This window comes from Euleptes europaea, chromosome 11 (genome assembly GCF_029931775.1).
Source record: "Euleptes europaea isolate rEulEur1 chromosome 11, rEulEur1.hap1, whole genome shotgun sequence".
NCBI lineage: Eukaryota > Metazoa > Chordata > Lepidosauria > Squamata > Sphaerodactylidae > Euleptes > Euleptes europaea.
Window position 1 is genome coordinate 40938605 of NC_079322.1, and position 18062 is coordinate 40956666.

Sequence of the window (18062 nt, forward strand, 5' to 3'; positions counted from 1 at the left end):
AACAAGCGGTACGGATGCCCAGCCAACCCTCCCTAGCTGGGATCGTGTCTCGAAAGCCACAATTTCACACAGCTTCTCCATAACTTGAGGGCAGTTTCCTTGCCTGGAAACTGGAATCAGAGAAGCAGGAGAGAGGGAGGGGGAGGGAAACGAAGTTAGGAAAAGGGCGATTAGCTTTCTCTGGGCTGCTCCTTTTTAGCAAATCAGACAAGGTCCTCGGGCTGTGAATGACACTTCTAGTCCTGGCTAGTCTGCAACTTTCAACTTGACCTTGGCCTCTAGTCCTGTCTAACCTGTATGTAAAACAGAGCTGGCCATTTAGCACTTGGGTGGGGTGGGTACACGGCAGGGCTGGTTGAGCTGTGTGTGTGCGTGCGGAGGGGGGGGTTACTTTGGCTCCTCTGCGATGCAGTTTCTAAGAACGAGAATCACCAACAGAAAAGGAAGGAGTGCGGAATATTCCCTGGCTCCCTCCTCTCCAAATGCAAATATTTCCTAAACTCTGAAGCCAGGAAATGAAAAAAAGAAAGAAAATATGCTAGAAATAAATATTTGTCTTTGGCTATTAGAAAGAATGAGGAAAAGACAGTCCTGGAGGCGGCTGGGGGTGGGGTGGGGGAAGGCGAGAGGAAAGGAGTTCTTTATTGGCTGCAATCAAGAGACTTTGCTGAAATATTGTTTAGTGACAACGGAGTCCCCTGCACCACATACCATTCTCAGCAAAAGCGCCAGACTGGTGGACAGGCGAACTGACAGATCTGTTCCTTCCTTGACATACAAGGAAAAGCCAGTCCCCAAAACAATGCACGGTTTAGAATTCCATCCTTGTAGCGATGCGGAGAAAACAATGCTGCAATGCCCAGCGCTAGCACAATGGTGCATAAATACCTGTCATGTGGACAGCCAAAAGACACGCAGCTGAAAAAGGGAGTTTCCTCTGCTCTTTGAGCCGATCAACAAATCCCACTACGTTGTAACGCTGTTATATTTAATTCGCGTGTATTCCGCATTAATCCCAGGAGCATCCGTAAGCAACAGTAGCTGTATGATAATTACTACGTTGCGTGGGCGTTCAAATATAACCTTTAAAAATGATCCTAGCTGGCTTCTTCTTCTTCTTTTTTTAACCACGCTAGTGTACGTGTTTATGTCCATGCAAGTCTGAGAAATTCGGTGAAAGGGATTTTTAATATGGTTATTAATAGGGGGAGTCCCTGCGGTCACTCACGGACTTTTAAAAAAAAAAAAAAAAAACCCATGCAATATTATTATAGTCGGGAAAGATTCAGGCAAAAATTGTAGGCGGCAAGTTTTATTGTTGCAATAACAAATAATGTAGTGTGGTTTGTTCTGAGGTCTACTTAACCCCTTCGGAACCGCATCTCAAGGGTAAATCTGGTGTCTATTTTGCCTGAATGCAAAAGATTCTGGAGGAGCGTTTGTTCAAAAGTAGAGCCAAACTATTTTTTAAAAAAGAAGTGAAATGCATTTCTTCGGTTCAGAGGAAAATGCGTCGTATTAGGTGTTGACAAACATTCTCAAATTGTTGAGGGTTTTGGAAAGAGGTGAAATATGGAACATTGTAGCTTTTACACACACACACACACAAAGCCGTGGGCTCTGGCAGTCATATTACATGAGAAAATACGAGTTTAAATCTGGTATGTGGGAGATGAGGGGGAGGGACGTGGTGGAACGGCCTTAAAAAAAAAAAAAGGATCCACCGGTTGAATAGCAAGACAAACACGGGAAGTTTAGAAGGGGGTTTGAAATTGATATTGACAAGACCATGGAGACGGGTTTCCTATACAAAGGAGGGTTTCCTATAGAAAATGCGCTGCGGGGAAAGAGGGAGGACCACGCTTTGGAGGGGGTGGGGGAGAATACCTGTCCTTCTTTTGCACCCCTGTCCGTGCCCGGCCGGCCCCACCAAGCCGTGAGTGGGAAGGGGGCCGCCGCCACCGCGCGCGCGCCAGCCCCGGTCCGCCGCTGGGATCCCCGGCCCCTCGCGCGATTAGGCCATTATTTAATTATCTGCGCTTTATTCCTCAGATGTTTATCAGCTGCTTTGCATATCACGTGGGGGCGGGCGGGCCAATGAGCGCCGCCCTGCCGCGCCACTGGCGCGTCAGCCCTGGTCAAGTCGGGGAGATTTAGTATCTCTTTTTTCAGTCTTTGGGGCTTTTAAAAAAGAGCCACTGGTCTCAATGCGGATCGGGCTATGACCGCCTCCGTGCTCCTCCACCCCCGCTGGATCGAGCCCGTCATGTTCCTCTACGACAACAGCCTGGAGGAGATCAACAAGAACATGGAAGCCGGCTTCCACGCGGCGGCGGCGGCCAACCAGTGCCGCAACCTGATGGCGCACCCCGCGTCCCTGGCCGGGGCCCCGGGCAGCGCCGCCGCCTACTCCTCCGTCGAGGCGCCGCCCGCCGGCATGGCCGAGCCCGGCCCGCCGGGCAAGCAGTGCAGCCCCTGCTCGGCCGCCGCCCAGAGCCCCGCCGGACCCGCCGCCGCCCTGCCCTACGGCTACTTCGGCGGCGGCTACTACCCGTGCCGCGTGGGCCACCACAACGCCGCCCTCAAGTCGTGCGCCCAGCCCGCCGCCTCCTTCGCCGACAAGTACATGGACACCTCCGCCGCCGCCGCCGCCGCCGCCGCCGCCGCCGGGGAAGACTTCCCCTCCCGCGCCAAGGAGTTCGCCTTCTACCAGGGCTACGCCGCCGGGCCCTACCAGCCCGTGCCCGGCTACCTGGACATGCCCGTGGTGCCCACCATCGCCGGGCCCGGAGAGCCCCGCCACGACTCCATGCTGCCCATGGACGGCTACCAGCCCTGGGCCCTCGCCAACGGCTGGAACGGGCAGGTCTACTGCCCCAAGGAGCAGAACCAGCCGCCCCACCTCTGGAAGTCCTCGCTGCCGGGTAATGCACCTGCGGCCCCCTTCGCCTTACTCCAGAGTAGGCCCCCCTCCCACCCCTCTAGCGCGCTCAGCGCCCCGCCAGCCCAGCCGCTGCCCTCAGGCGCGGCGCCGCGGCCGCCTCGGCTGCCGTCGGGTTCGTTTCGCTACGGCGCCCGCCGGCTTGGTACCCGCCGGATGCCTGCTCTCCCCCGCCGCAGTGGCAGCCCTTCCACCCAGAAGGAGCGATGCTTCTGCTCGGAACGAGAGGCTCTTCGGTTTAGTCGCTTCCCTCCCGGTTGCAGAAGGGTTGCTCGTCTCCCCTAGCAGGCGCTTCCCCCTTGGAGACATTTGGTAGAGCCTGGCACGTTGGAGTCAGCGCGAGCCCATGGAAAAATCAGTGGGGCTGACTTAGGGGGGGTCGGGTTAGCGCTCTGCTGTCAGCCTTCACAGCCTAAGGCTGCGACTTCTTCCTCTCATCATAACCCTTTCCGAACTGTTTCTTTTCGAAGGGTATTTTATTAGTATCAACCCCTTTGCCTCTTTTGCCACATCGTCCCCAGTATTAATAATAACGTCTGATACTAAACCTTGTCCTCTTAATATGGACATTCCCGACTTTTTCCCGTAATAATTCGGTTGCCTTTCTTAACGATAGTTTCCGTCTTCCCCGTTCTAGTGTTGCCTGCGGCACTATCGGCCAGCCCAGCTTAGTTCTGATCGTGCTCCTGGCTTTGGTCTTGCAACAAACCTTGACTAACTCGACTCCTTTTTTTGCTCTATTAGCAATTGTCAATGAATTCACGGGGGTTACTGCAGCTTCAGGCCCCTTGAAGATACACTTCCCCTAGGTTAAGCCCTTCTAACAACCATATTACTACTTCTCTGAACTGTACTAACAGTCCTCTTCCTTCTCGCTGGCTTATACGTCGTTACCCATTCCGCTTGCTTTGCTGCTAAATAATTCTGGTCCTCCTTGCGACTGCTTTTCCACACACACACCCTTCTTTAGCAGTACTAAACCTCGCTATGGGTATCGTCGTAGGAATGAATACAGGAAATATGCATGATTAAATTATGATGTAGACTAGGAGGGAAAACAGCTTGAAGAAGTCTGCTGGACAGTATTAAGTATTATGGGTTAACATGAATTTTCCAGTAGCGCCTCAGCTCGCTCACTTCATAGCTCGCTGAAAGGGTGATTAATTTTCCTAAAGCTCTCTAAAGTTTGAGCATAAGATGTTTGTTGAGGAGTTCTGCTATGTAGTGGGGGGGCAGCCATGTTCTAGAGGGCGGTTAAGAAGGCTGGGGAAGCCAGTGGAATAAAAAAAAAAAAAACCCACTTTAACCCCAGTCCTCTTTTGAAGGAGGAAGATATGCTCTAATAAATTATTAATTAATAACAGTGTTTTAAATACGTGCCTTCTTGTTTGTTTGCTTTAGACGTGGTTTCCCACCCCTCAGATGCCAACTCCTACAGGCGTGGGAGAAAGAAACGGGTGCCTTATACGAAAGTCCAGTTAAAAGAACTCGAAAGGGAATATGCTACAAATAAATTCATTACCAAAGACAAGCGAAGGAGGATATCGGCCACTACGAATCTCTCAGAGAGGCAGGTCACAATCTGGTTCCAAAACAGAAGAGTCAAAGAGAAAAAAGTCATCAACAAATTGAAGACGACGAGTTAATGAGTTTAATGGAAAATGCAGCTTGCTCAGAGCTTTAAGAACTATTTTTTTTGGTCCAGATTAAAATAATAATAATAATAATTAAAAGACAAGACAATGAACTTTTTCTTTCACTAGAACTTTGTGTCTTTGGAGCTATGACTTCGGAAAAAGTATGACTAGTAGAAATGTTTTTCAGACTGACAATTCCCCAATGTCCAAAAAGAGGTCATTTCAATGACTGACTGTAGAGTCAAAACGCCCACCCTCAAAGCAGAAAAAGATATCAGTGTCAGTTAAGAACGATACACATTTGTCCGATATGGTGTAAGTATTACTGTGACTGTTCTGGGACACTGTTTAAGACTATAATCTGGAAAATGGTTGAAAAGGCAGTGTGTGTGCACACAGACACAGACACACCAGCACGCTGACTGGTTGCTCAGGTAAACATAGTGCAAAATGTACAATTACAGTATGTTTAAGCAATACGTTCTATGTTTTCTTTTTTTAAAATGGCAGGTACTGAATGAAGCTTTCAAAAAATATCAATCATGAAGGGAACTCTGTGCAGAGCTAATAAGAGAGGCAACTAAAGGCAGTGTAGATTTATTGGGGATGAAAATGGAATGTCCCTAGATCATTTTTCAGCAGATGATGTCTTGATATTTTGCTCAGAGGTCTACTGTTCCTGTAAAGGGTCTCTACAGTTTTGATGCCCCCACAGCATTCATCAATGTTCAAACAGTGTAAATCCAAGAAACTGACCTATTAAAACCTGTTGCTTAGATTCAAACAGCCACATGCATGTTGTCATTGTGGTGTGGGGGAGAGACCATTTTCTGGGTGGGGGACAATCTCAAAGTAACCCATAATGGGGGGTATTTTGTTTCCCTGATGTGTTTTGATTTTAATGCTATATTTTGATCTATGAATAATTAGTGAGTTTTCCTTCTTTTTTTCTACCAGGCCGCATTAGAAAGTGTAGGAATACATTTTACAGCACTTTTAAAAAACAATCGGTTATTTCAACCAGCACATTATTTTTTTCCTGTTCACTAGAAGATGCTATCTTGTAAATAGTTTTTAAAAAATCAGCACACTGTGAAAATGTATTTGTGCACCCTTTTTTATATTTTTACTGAAAATGAAAATCTAAGAGCTGTAGATAGATATTAGTGTTAATACTGTTAATAAAATAGTCACTGTAATAAAAACCTGATTAAACCCTCTTTTATTCTCCCTCCATATTTGCATGCACCTCGTGAAGAATGTATTTCTCTTGTAGTCCTAATAAGTTCTTCTCTTAAATTACTGATATAGCCCATATTTTGCCCATAAATTATGGTGCAGAGGGAATGAATGCATGATAACTAGCTTTGCTGAACTATAAATGTTTCAATAAGGTTAAAGAGTCAGGTATTTTGAAGGGGGAAAAGAAGATATAAAAGTAGGGCCGGAGCTCTCCTAGGAAAATGAGAAACAGTTGTTAAGCCACAAATGCAGGAGTGCCGTATTTAAGGTTTATTGGCAGGACTGGTTAAGAGTTGGGGGAAAGGGTTGGTATTTGTTGAAATGACAGGACTAGGAAGGCCTTAAACCTTGACCTTGATTTATTTTTTTAAAAAAAGAGAGAGAATTTGTGACCTTGACTTTGACAGCTCATGAATGGTCTTATTCTGGATTAGTAGATCAAGGGCGCCACCTCGTGTTTCCACTTCAACTTTGTCTCTACTGCAGCTGAAGATGGAAGTAAAGGAAGGGATGGTTACCTGGTGCCTGTTTCCCAAGGCAGCCTCAGCCGAGCTAGTCAGGATGGCGGGAAGCACAAGGATCTGCACATCTTTTGAGTTAGTTGTTATGATCATGGACAGACCAGACATAGCACAGTTTAAGGCACTTCTTTGGGTGGTTGGCTCTGAGAACAGTTTGGCAGTTGCTGTGTGGGAAGGGGCTGTCAAAGGGAGAGAGAGAGAAATTCCTCAGGAACTCTTCACTTCCTGTCTTCGCAGGTGGTCTACTACTCTAATTGGAACTACTGGACAACTTTTAAGACCAGTTGCTTTCTTCCTTTTTCTTTCCGTTTTAAGCAATACCGGGTGCTCTATAGTACTGGCTTCTTGAATTAACATATGGCCTTTTAGGTCTTGGTCGATATACATGCAGGGGGGTTAAACTCTGGGAGCTCACCTGGGTAGGTGGGGAAGGTGCGGAAGCCACAATTATAGAACAATAAAGACAGTCAGCAAGCAAACTGGTTCCCGGATTTATTTATTTATTTTGGTGCTGTGTGAGGTATGAAATTAATGATCCGAAAGGCTGCGTTAATACACTTGATAAACAGCTTGTCAAGCCAGCTAAAAAAAACAAGATTGTTTTATAAAGGTTGCCTCTACACTGCATCAGCCCCTGAAAAACTGAAATCAATAACTTGGGAGATGGAGCTAAAACTCTCAAATACTGCAATGTAGGAAATTAAGATAATTTCTGCTTGTTTTAATATCCAGCATTTGTTTAAAGGTGAGTTACTTATGGTGTCACGGACACACTAACGATCAGACTACTTAGGAAACTAAATACAAGTATTTGATTGACAAATCTTCTAAAGCATGCAAGATATTTAGATGGTGAGGAAATGAATGAAATTTGGTGCCATTGGATGCCTCTGAGGTTTTATTTACTGTTTTATTACATTTATATTCTGCTTTTCTGAGATTCAAGGTGAGGGGCCTATAGTTCCCATGAGGTTCTCCCATCTAGTCACTGATCATATCTGTACTCGCTTATCCTCTGTAAATGCTGGGCCATGTGCTTGCCACTTATAAACTGGGCCAGATTAACTGCATGGCACACAAGCAGAAGGCTCAAGGACCCTGAAACTATTGGAGAAGTCCAAGAGAAATGAAGGATTTTCATGCTTGCTTCTGAGAACCTGCAGATCAATTATTTCCTGGCTAAAACTACAAGATAGGAAATCTGTTCTGGGGAAAAGGGCATGGCTTTGATTTTTCTAGCTGCACTTCAGAACACATCTACCCAGAACAAGGTAACTTTTGGATTCTGAGGTCTCTGGAAGTTAACAGCCAAATTTAGAATTCACCTTTTCCAAATGTTCTTGTTCTTTTTATTACCCATGTCTACCTGCTAGGAAGCCACTTTGTAAGTGCTGGGATGATGCATGATTGCATTTGTGGATAGTAGAAAAGTGCAAAACGAAGTGCACTTGCATCACTGTCATCAATTTAAAGGGGACTTAGTTTACCTTGCCTATCTGTGGATTGTGATTAATAGATTGATCCACATTGCTCTGCTTAAATTCTCCAGCTGGATTCTGCTGACCCTTCCTACTATTCAACTGGAATCACCAATAAGCAGAATCAGTTTGGGTCCTGCTTAGGGTGGTGGTGGTTAAGATTGTAAAACATTGTTTATTTTCTGTAGTTTTTAAAGTTTCAGTGAATGCAAAGGCCACGATACTTTAGTGTTAGCCAAGGCTTAGAATATTTTAAAATCAGTTGCTTGGAGCTGGACTTTTCAAGAGCAAAACTAGTGGTCCAGGCAAGCCAACAGGTACTGCCTATGGCTAAAGTAGCCATAGCCAGACAATATGCTGGGGCATGTCTTGTGTAAGTGCATGTACAGTAGACTGTTTACCATTTAAAATACATACTGAAAGAGTATTGAGCTAAGACTGGGGAGATCTGAGTTCAAATCCTCCCTGTAACAGTCACCCTCTCAGTGAAACCCACTGCCCAGAATTGTTGTGAGGATAAAATGGTGGAGAGTGGAAGCATGTACCCTGTCTGGAACTCCCTGGGGGAAAGGTGAGATAATGTGAGACAATTGATGGAGAAAGTAGTAGGTTACATGAGGATCACGTGAATTATCCAATTAGCAAACCAATTTATGTATGTTTTACATAAAACATAGCTTGTTTGTACCATATATGAAAATCTACTTATGTAAACGAAGTTTATTTGAGATGCGGAAATGCTCATTCTGCAGAAAGAAAGTACAATCTGGTTCCATTGGTGCTTCTATTTGAGCTCGTTTTGGATAACTGGCTCGGGATTCGGAATGCCGCTATTGTGGCCCTTCGATTTCCACCTTAACCCTGTGAATGCGCAGCTTTCACGAAATCTACAATGCTTCCTTTTAGATAAGGTATCAAAGGAAGTGGAGAGAAAGGAGAGATTGTTGAGATGTAGATATTAGATAGATATGTGTACACTCACCCATGAAGGGAAATGTATCCCTCCGCCCTTCATACTGCAGGTAGGTAAAATTTTACTGCAAATATTTCCTCCTAACAGGGTGTTGGCGGGTAAACATGAATTATCACTTTCCCGCCCCCTGGAATAACAAAATTAGGTGAACAGAAAGCATTGAAGTTAAAATGTGACTTTTGAACTCAAGTTTTATAAATTAAGAAGCCTATAGACGGGGAAAATAATTTTAAAAGAAAAAAATCATCTTTACATTTTAATTTCCAATGGTGTCTTCATGTATATATGTGTTTGCATGTGTGCGTTGCCTGGTCCTAAGAGAGAATTCCTTCAGCCTTAATACTAATTATATGGATATTTAATAGCAGTAATAGCAGCAGGACGGTAGCAAAGGCAGGGCTGATAGTAGTAAACAGATCAGCATCCATACAGGTAGCGATAATGGTTGCTGAGATGTAACCTCGGCTCTTCCTTAAATGAACTGAATTTTTTCTTCTGAATACAGTGAGTACTGTATTTAACATAGCACTTTTTTCCTGAAATAAAATAACAACTTTTTTTTTACTCCTTCTGTTAGGAGAGTATTATAAAATGCCTCTTTGGTTCCCATAGGAGAATAAAATTCAGTCGTGTAAGGAGACCATTCAGTCAGTTGATTAGTTCTTCAAAATATTTCCTTAGAAAGCCAGTTCTGTACTTTTGAACAAGAAACAGAAGTTTGGGTTTCTTAAAGAACAGAGACGATTTAAAAATAATTTATGCACACAGTATATATCGAGCCTGATCTTGATTCCAGTCTTCATATTGGGACTTTTGTCAAGGATTGCAAATGATTCACAATCTCCCCTGGATTTTGGAAGTGACCTCTCCTCCAAGTTTTTTTTTTTTTAAACTTCCTTTTTGGGTGTGGATTCTGAACCTCCAAAAAGGCATCGACAGAACATTAACAGAAGTTCACTCAAATTCTAAAATAGTTTACTGCAGAGAAAATAATTTAAATCGGATGTACGTTCATGGGAATATTTTTAGGATTGCCGTGATCTTGCATTAGCTTCCAAGAGTTTTCCCGCTTGATTAAAAGAGTCACATGGCTCCCGATTTCAGGGATGGATTTTATTAGTGCCTTAACTGAACATTTCATGAGCCCATTTGCTTAAGGAGGAAACGTGCTTTTATGTATGGTTAGGATTTCTTGAGTGGGGGACCACGAATGCAATAGTTCCTTTAACCTCAATACGCAATCCATTTAAATAGACTAGTCGATTTCGCTCAGACGTGCAGCATGGTTTTCTCAAACACATTCACTTGGGAGCAAATTGTTGTAAAATAGAAATTGCTCCGAAGTCAAGTGATTTTAAAATGGCAGGTTTAGGCTAAAATACCGTAGCTTTAAAACTGACCGCTGCAGGGTCAATGGATCGGGTCCACTTTGCCCTCCTCGGCCCCCATCCTAATCCCGCATTATTCTTTCCTATATAACCTATTGGAGAATACATCCTAAACGTTAGCCAATGCAGGTCTACTGGAAAGCCAACCACGCTGAATGCATTCCAGGGGAAATGCCCACCAGATTGCCTTTCTTAATTCCTAATTAAGGAGGGGGGCTAGGGAATGGCCAGAGAACAATGGGGCGACGTTTTCTTCTCGGCCGTGCCTTTCCATGCGTTTGCAGTCTTTTGCTTCGGTACTAGAAATGCCCAGGCGCGCTCCTAGGTGTCTCGTGCAGGGGGTGTGCATATTATTTATTGCCTTCATTTACCCTTAAACTGTTGGCACATATATTTCCCGGTACAAATTGCTGCTCTTGTGTCGCGCTTTCCTCTCTCTCCCCCATCTGCCGCCTGCCTCCTGAAATATATGTGTAATATCTACTTTAGAAGAACATCGATCAGAAACTAAATCCGTCCCAGCAGTGATGAAGCCTGGCCTCGCCGAGCAGCAGGTTCGGTCGCAGCGGCCCTCCACGACAGGGAATGCCCAAGCAGGGTGGGTTTTACCTTGGTGCTCTTGAACGGGTCTAGAGAAACACTCGGGTTTCATCTCCTCCCAAAAGCAAAGAAAAAGAAAAGAGTAGGGCCATTTATGCATGGGAGGTTTTGCCTTGGATCTGCCGCTCTCTAGATGCACGTTTTCCCATCCCAATTCTGAAAACTCTGCATGGGGGCTTACTATTGAGTTTTGAGAATTTGGATGGGGGAAATGTGTATCTAGAGAGCCGCAGATCCAAGGCAAAACCTCCCATGCATAAATGGCTCAGGAAAACAGCAAGATCTTAATAAGTCGACTAGACTTATGTCTAAATAATTCTGTGTTCAATCTCCGGTCATATATAGGTATATCTCCCCAAGCTGTTTTATTTTTTGAAGAAAAACATGACATAACTCCCTCCCCCACTCCACCCCCTGATTCGAAAAATTTCCCTTAAAGGTAGGGAAGGAAACATCATCCTCGGTAGTATTCCACGACGGTGTTTCTATCTGTGGCTTTTTCGTGGCCTGGCCAGCTCTAGCAACGATATAGACATCAAAAATGCCAGCGTCGCGCTTCTCGCAGCTCAGCTCCTCTCCTTCAACAGCAGGCTTATTCTTTCTGTAAGTTTCCTTTTTTAGAATTCCTAAAAAGCAGGAAAGGAGCAAAATATTGATCGCAAGGGATAGGTGAGTTACAAAAAACCCACAAAACCTCTCTCCCAAGAAAAGGCCACGCTGAGCGTGTCATTGCCTCACAAACTCCGGGCAACAACGAAGGTGTTTTGCAACAGGAAATAGCATTTGACAGCAGTTGATTTCCTAGAAGGAATTAAAGTGTAAGTGCAAATCAATATCTAACCCATGGCCTCCCACCAAACATACTTCCGTTTTAAAATACCCAGTACTTTGTGCCTCCAATCGCAATGATAGGAATATAAAGTATGTTATGCTTTACAGGAAATTATTTTATTGGTTTGCTGGAGGGAGGGGGGAAGTTTCAGAACTGTTGATTTAGTTGTTTAGGGAATGACCACAGTTGAATCCAAGAACCGTTTCAACGCTAGAGTGGACAATCTGGCTGCTGAAAGACAGGCTGGATGCTTAACGCAGGGAAGGCGAAAATTAACGAGGCCTGGGAAGGATGGATCGGGGCGAATCAGGAAGTTCTTGGAAAGGGCTCAAGAAAAGACCTATTTGGGAAGGAGAAAGGCGCTGCGGTTAGCAACGCATCTCCCCTCTCGCTCTGAAGAAACCAAGGCCCGTCCCAGAGAGTTGAATGGGTTCGTCGGAGTGCCACTCTCCTAGTTTCGCTTTCGCCTTCTCCCCCCCACCCCGTCCCACCCCTTCGCTGCTTTTTCTGGGCGAAAGGGGGGGCGGGGAGGATCAGAGGGTGGTCGCATCCCGAATGGAAGCGGACGGTTTCCGATCAATGGCCGCACCATTTTTACTTTATTGCATTGTTTTAGAGAGAAAGAAGGCTCCTTTCTCTCGTGAGTATTGGTCCGAACCTGACCCGCAAGCTCGGGGCGGGGTGGGGAGGCGCTCTTTCCCCGAGTGGGCGAAATAGACCAAATATGGCGCTCAGGGAAACCCAGGGGCCCTCGCCGCTCCTGCCTCCGATTTCCGATTACAGATCCCCGGCGAGCGCATCTTCTCCTCCTCCCGCCTCCCTGGCTCGCCTTCTCTCCCCCCTCCCTTCCCCCCTCCCCGTCCCCCCATGCGGCGTGAAAGAAAGCGCCCTCTTCTACGTAGGAAAGGTCAAGTCCTACAACGCACACCCCACGGTCATTACTGTACGGTGACCCCTGGTGAATTGGGGAGGGAGCATCGGGGTGTCCCGTAATCAAAAACCCTCGGACTTCCCCTCTTGGCAGATGGGGGGCAGAGAGAGGGAGAGGGGCACGCGGGATCCCGCCGCCCTCGGAGCCGGCTCCCTTCACCTGGTCCCGCCTGACAAACCACCCTCGGGACTTTAATCGGCAGGATTTGGGAGGAAGACTTAGGCGGCCTGAGCGGGAGATGCCGGGGCCCGGTCGGACGGAGACCGGGGCGAGAAGGAAGAATGAACTCGGGGGGGGGGGGGCTCGGCTCTGCGGATCTCCGGGCGAGTCAGGCCGCCGACGGGTCGCCGCGATCCCCCTTGGATAAGGCTGTATTGACTGAGGGCGCTCTCCCCTCCCTCCCCCCCAAAGGTATATTGATCGGGAGCTTTGGAGGCCAGCAAGGAAACCTGCTCGCCCACCTTCCCTTTTGCGCCAGCAGACTGGACCTCGGAGACTGGGGTAAGCCCGTTCCGGACGCCTCCGGTTAGAAGGACGTCGCTGCCCAACATCTTCTCTTTCCCCTGCCGAATTCAAAACGGTTCGAGGCTCGGTGCCTTTGAAGTGTCTTTCTGCCAGCTTCTGTTCCGCCCCCACCCCTTCCCCCGATTTTGCCACCCCAAATCTTGCCTTTGAACTCCCTCTCTGTCAGCTTCTGATCAACGCCCCCCCCTCCCCAGCAAACACACGCAGACACGCACACACTTCGATTTCTCCACCCCAGGCATCCTGGTTCATGTACTACATAAGGAACGGGGCTTATTTTTAACAACTGGATAGTGGCCATCAGGCATTTATCAAAAGCGTTAAATCTAATTTCTTTCCACAGCCCATCCCCTCCAGAAAACGTTGTTGGCAGAACGAAATAGCAAAAAGGCTTTGAAGCTTTGGTTTTTCCTGGGATGTGTTTACGGGTAAAATGGGGGGGGGGGGTTCTTCAACCGGGAGAGAGAAGGTGTAGGTGTATATCAGTTCTATAATTGGAGATATCTTTCGAGATTTCTGTTGGGTCACCGAATTGTTCTCCTCCTCCTTTCAAATTGCTTTCAAATAGAAGAAGTGGGGTTGCGTTGGTTCTGGTTGGCTGTCCCCCGCCCCGCAAAAAAAGCTTTTTTTGCCTTCTTTTAATCTAAAACTTCAAAATATGGGTGAAACCCTCATAAGAGCAGAATTCGTCAGTGCATACTCTAATATGATGATTTATCTCCAAGACAACTCAGCATTTGTAGGAGAAACTACAGCCATTTACGCACAAGAGATTTTGCTTCGGATTTGCCACTCTATAGAGTCGCATTTTCCCTATCTGAATTCTCAAAACTCTACATGGGGGGTTATTTTTGAGTTGGATTAAGGAAACGTGCATCTAGAGAGCAGCAAATCCAAGGCAAAACCTCCCATGCATAAATGGCCTAGGAGAACTCCCCCCCCCACAACCAAATGTCGATTAATCGACTCCCTTTTGTTATTGATATCCAGAATCGTCTAAAGGCACAAGGTGGTTGGTATAAAGGCCCGTGATCTGTAGCCTGGTTCTTGCCTTCAGAACTCCTTTGGGTTTGAGTGGTTTGTTCCACAAATATTGTTTTGGAGGTGTACACTAAACCTTTGCCTAGGTTTAAATACGATTCATACCCCCCACAAAACAAAGCACTCATTTGGAGGATACCTAAGTGGAGGCGGCAGGAGGGATGAGTCGTGGGGGATTCCAGTTTTCCCCTAATAATTATTCCTCTGGTCATCATGACTGAAGCCAAGGAAGGGGCTGGTGGCCCTCCAACAGATACAATTCCATTTGGACCCCAGATCAGGCCTGTGGGCCCACCGCGCTCGAGTCATGTCAGCCATATTCTGCTGAAGGGGGGGTCCTGAATGCGTCCCTTGCCTTCCTTCATTGTTACAATCTATGGGCGTCCAGCCACCCCCCCCCATTTCAATTTGATCAGCAGAGATGGAATCCAATCGGCAGCCCGATCTTACCCGTTTTTACTCAGGAGTAAGCCGCCACTGATCCCAGTGATACTTACTTTCAAGTAAATGTACACAGAAGTGCAACGGGTTCGCAATCGTATGGGCCTCCACTGGGAAGTAACTCCCTTTATGCTCACTGGGGATTACTTTGTGAAATGTGCGCCGGATTACAGCCTTAATTCTGTGCGGCTGGTTTGGTTTTTGTCTTTTGTCTGGAGTAGCTGAGTGACAGGGTAAAGAGCTAGGTAAAGCCGCCAGTAAAAAAAATTTTTTTTTTTGGTCTTTTAAGGTCTTCAAACATGTATACTTAATGTATTTGAAGTTAGTGGGAAGTATGGAAGCTTCAAGGGGGATGAATGGTGGCAGATGAGTCTTCCTGATTCTCAAGAATAGCTTTTCTGGTAGTTGAGCAACCAGAAAGAAAGAGAATGTTTGTGTCTTTGTTTTGCGCTTAATTGAAAGAGAGAACCTGGGGGTTGGGGGATGGGGAGAAGATGCCTTTAGAACAGGTGGTACGATTGTACAGAAGTCAAAGTATTGCCATATTAGTAAATCTTGTTTCGGTGCTAATACAGGCTTTTACGGCCAGCAGATCAACCGACAGACAGAAGTGCATGAATAAGGGGAAGGGGGACACAAATTGCAATCATTTTAGTTAAAGGTTTTGTACCCGTTCCGTTGATTAACAAACTTAAGGTCAAGTTCAAGGCATCACCTGGGAGAATACTTCTAAATATTGTCATACCGGGGGTGTTGTCCTGTGGTTGTTTTTGCTGTTTATAGACGAAGGGAAAGCGAGGGAGGAAACAGACAAGACAGAGAACTTTAACAAAACACCGCCAGGCCCTGAATCCGTGGCTGGGTGAGAATGATCCTGATGATTTCATGTACATTTGCTCCATGTAGCGTCCGGGGTTTTGAAGCAGCCAGCCGCTAAAGCAGTTCTGGGGAGAGGTGGATGCGCTCTTGAAAGGGACTAAAATCTGGATCCGGCAGCATCAAAGAAAGGGGGAATGGCGTGGCTCTAATAATCGCAATCCACTGTTGCTTTTCGTGGGCCGTGGCAATGAACATGGGCGGAATCCCGCGAATAGGAGCACACCGCGTTTGAATGGAAATCTGGCCTTTTCTTCTTCTTCCCTCCTAAACCAGCTGTCTAGACATCGTAGTTTCTTGCATCTGTATTTGGATATTTTAACAAATTGTGTAGGTTTCCCATATTTGAATTGTGGGGGGGGGGGAGGGAAGGAGGGAATGGAACATGAAATGGAGGAAGTGTGCGAAACAGTGTGCCATATACGGGTCCCTGTTAATCTGTTATAAAAGAACCTCCAGAATCACGAGAATTCCTTCTTGCTTCCAATTTTTTTGCAAATGGCTCCCAAGTGCAAATTATCAGACAGTATAAAAAGGTTTACCAGTGTGAAGGTTTTCTGTGATTGGAGAGGGGTACAGAGAATAAACACTCATGTGGTCATGATCTGAGCTTTTAAAACTTTGTTTTTATTTTATTTTATTACATTAATGTTACATGGAGAGGGTCTGATATATTAAAAACGCCACAAATACAAAGAATGTCAGTAAAGAACATCACTTTTCCAAAATAAAAAGGGAACGCATGAGAAAGATAGAAAAGATAATAGGTTACTTGGATGTGAACTTCATTCAAAGCATGCTTCTAACACTGGGACGAGTGACTAATAACATTACAGATTGTGGGAGGATAGATTACAGATCTCTGATCCGCAATAGCTTGAGAAAGGCGGACAAGGCGGACAAAGAGGACAAGAATTATATGCTGTCCTTGTGTGAATTAAACAATGGCATCATAATATTTATTCTGTCCCTTGATAAAGAGTATTTTAAAAAATGAAATTAAAGGGAAGCTAGTCATTTCTCTTAATACCCTGAATATAACATTTTTATGGGAATTAAATGTGCTTGGGCAGGATCCAGGTAAATTGAAGCGTGTTTTAAGTCCCATTCGTTTCAATAGGAGAGTTAATGTGCTTAGTTTCTTCCAGTTTAAGAGAGTGTAACCTTGAAAGAATAATCACCACTGATTTCCCCCTGTTAGAGATTGGGTCTAGTCTAAAATATTTAATTGAAAGTCGCCTCCATTGTAAACAACGGTTTGCTTCCAAATAAATAAGAACGTTTCCTTTCAGAATAAATTAACATAATTGTAGAAAGCAACGCAAAGGTAAAGTTATCTATTATTGGTTTGCATTTTGGAGTTAAACATGTACACTATCCGAATCTACATGTCATGGGTAACCAACATCATATACAATGACTGTATGTTGTTAATATTAATTACATGCTAGAGAAATAGGAAAGAAAACATATTGAAACTTAATTATCACTCTGGAAACATGCCATACCAGGGACACGATCCATGGAGAGTTAACTGCTTTTAAATACCGTAGATTGAGATGGGATCACAAGCGGAAATCCGACCTACTGGAATTAGTGGGATTTAAAAGTGTTTAACTTGGCAGGAGCCCGCTATCTGAATTTATTTATACGTTTATATAAGCAGGCTTCCCCTCCCCCCTTGGAAATGTGTTTTTGAACAATGATAAAACAGTACAGCGAAAATAATGGGTGAAGGAATGGCTGGAGGACGTTTCGATTAAAATTAATATTTGACAAGCTGTGTTCCAGTAGCACAACAATGCTTTCATTGGTCAGGAAAAGCGTGGATATGATAAGCAGCCTTTTATTCCTTCTGTTGAAAGGGGAGCTTTCAATGTTGCATTGACACACACACACACACACACACCCTAAAAGATGTAGCAGAAAAATCTTCTGCATGTTCTTGTATTTGTTTCTGTGCCAATATAAAATATCTAAAGATCTGACATATTAGACAACCACAGCACACACACAAACAACATATCGAACAGGTTATCATCACAAGTCTCCTAAACTGAAAATAATTTCCTTGGAATTCGGTTCCTGACATTTCGGTTAGATGTCCGTGTATGACATGGGCCAAATGGCAAAGAAATGCTGTGGCCTGTTTTTCCCCCACAAATACTTTGCCGAATAGACACGCACATCCGTTCGTATAAAGCTGCTAGCAGATGTCTTTCAGAATACCTTATAAGAAAAAAAAAAGGTATTTGCTTATTGTGGAGCGGAGTCCTTATGGAACAAATGAAACATTTTCAACTGTGCCTTTTTTAAAAAGAGAGAAAAGATCATTCATATTCTTCCCATATATGTGTCCCTGTCCCCCTTTTGTGTAAGCGTCGGTGGTATCCTATAATCTCCACCACACGCTGATTGCAGCGACCTCCATAGCCTGAGACCGCCATTGCGGAACCTTTCCCTCTATTCTCCCCGTCCCCTCCTCCTTACATGCAGCCACAATTCCTAATTTTCTATCCGAACTTGGGTGCCTGCTGTTGTTATCACACGAGCATCGCCAAGGTAAGCGGGGAGGGCGCCAGACTGGAGATGCTCCCTCTTCCCCCCCCCCAGCCCCCTCTCCAGCCAGGAAGTCG

The 18062-nt window shown here is 45.4% G+C and overlaps 1 protein-coding gene across 1 annotated transcript; it reads left to right on the plus strand.

The window, feature by feature from the left end:
• Positions 1-2192: 2192 nt before the first annotated feature.
• Positions 2193-4593, plus strand: HOXA13 (homeobox A13). The gene is made up of 2 exons (XM_056857765.1): positions 2193-2924; positions 4343-4593. Exons 1-2 carry the CDS (start codon positions 2222-2224, stop codon positions 4585-4587), a joined length of 948 nt encoding a protein of 315 aa, XP_056713743.1. The 5' UTR covers positions 2193-2221; the 3' UTR covers positions 4588-4593.
• The last annotated feature ends 13469 nt before the right edge of the window (positions 4594-18062 follow it).

Bases quoted from the DNA above. Each gene is read 5' to 3' on its own strand.
- HOXA13 (XM_056857765.1), top strand. From the start codon at position 2,222: ATGACCGCCTCCGTGCTCCTCCACCCCCGCTGGATCGAGCCCGTCATG. The intron at 2,925-4,342 runs GTAATGCACCTG...TGTTTGCTTTAG, and splicing joins CTGGAAGTCCTCGCTGCCGG to ACGTGGTTTCCCACCCCTCA.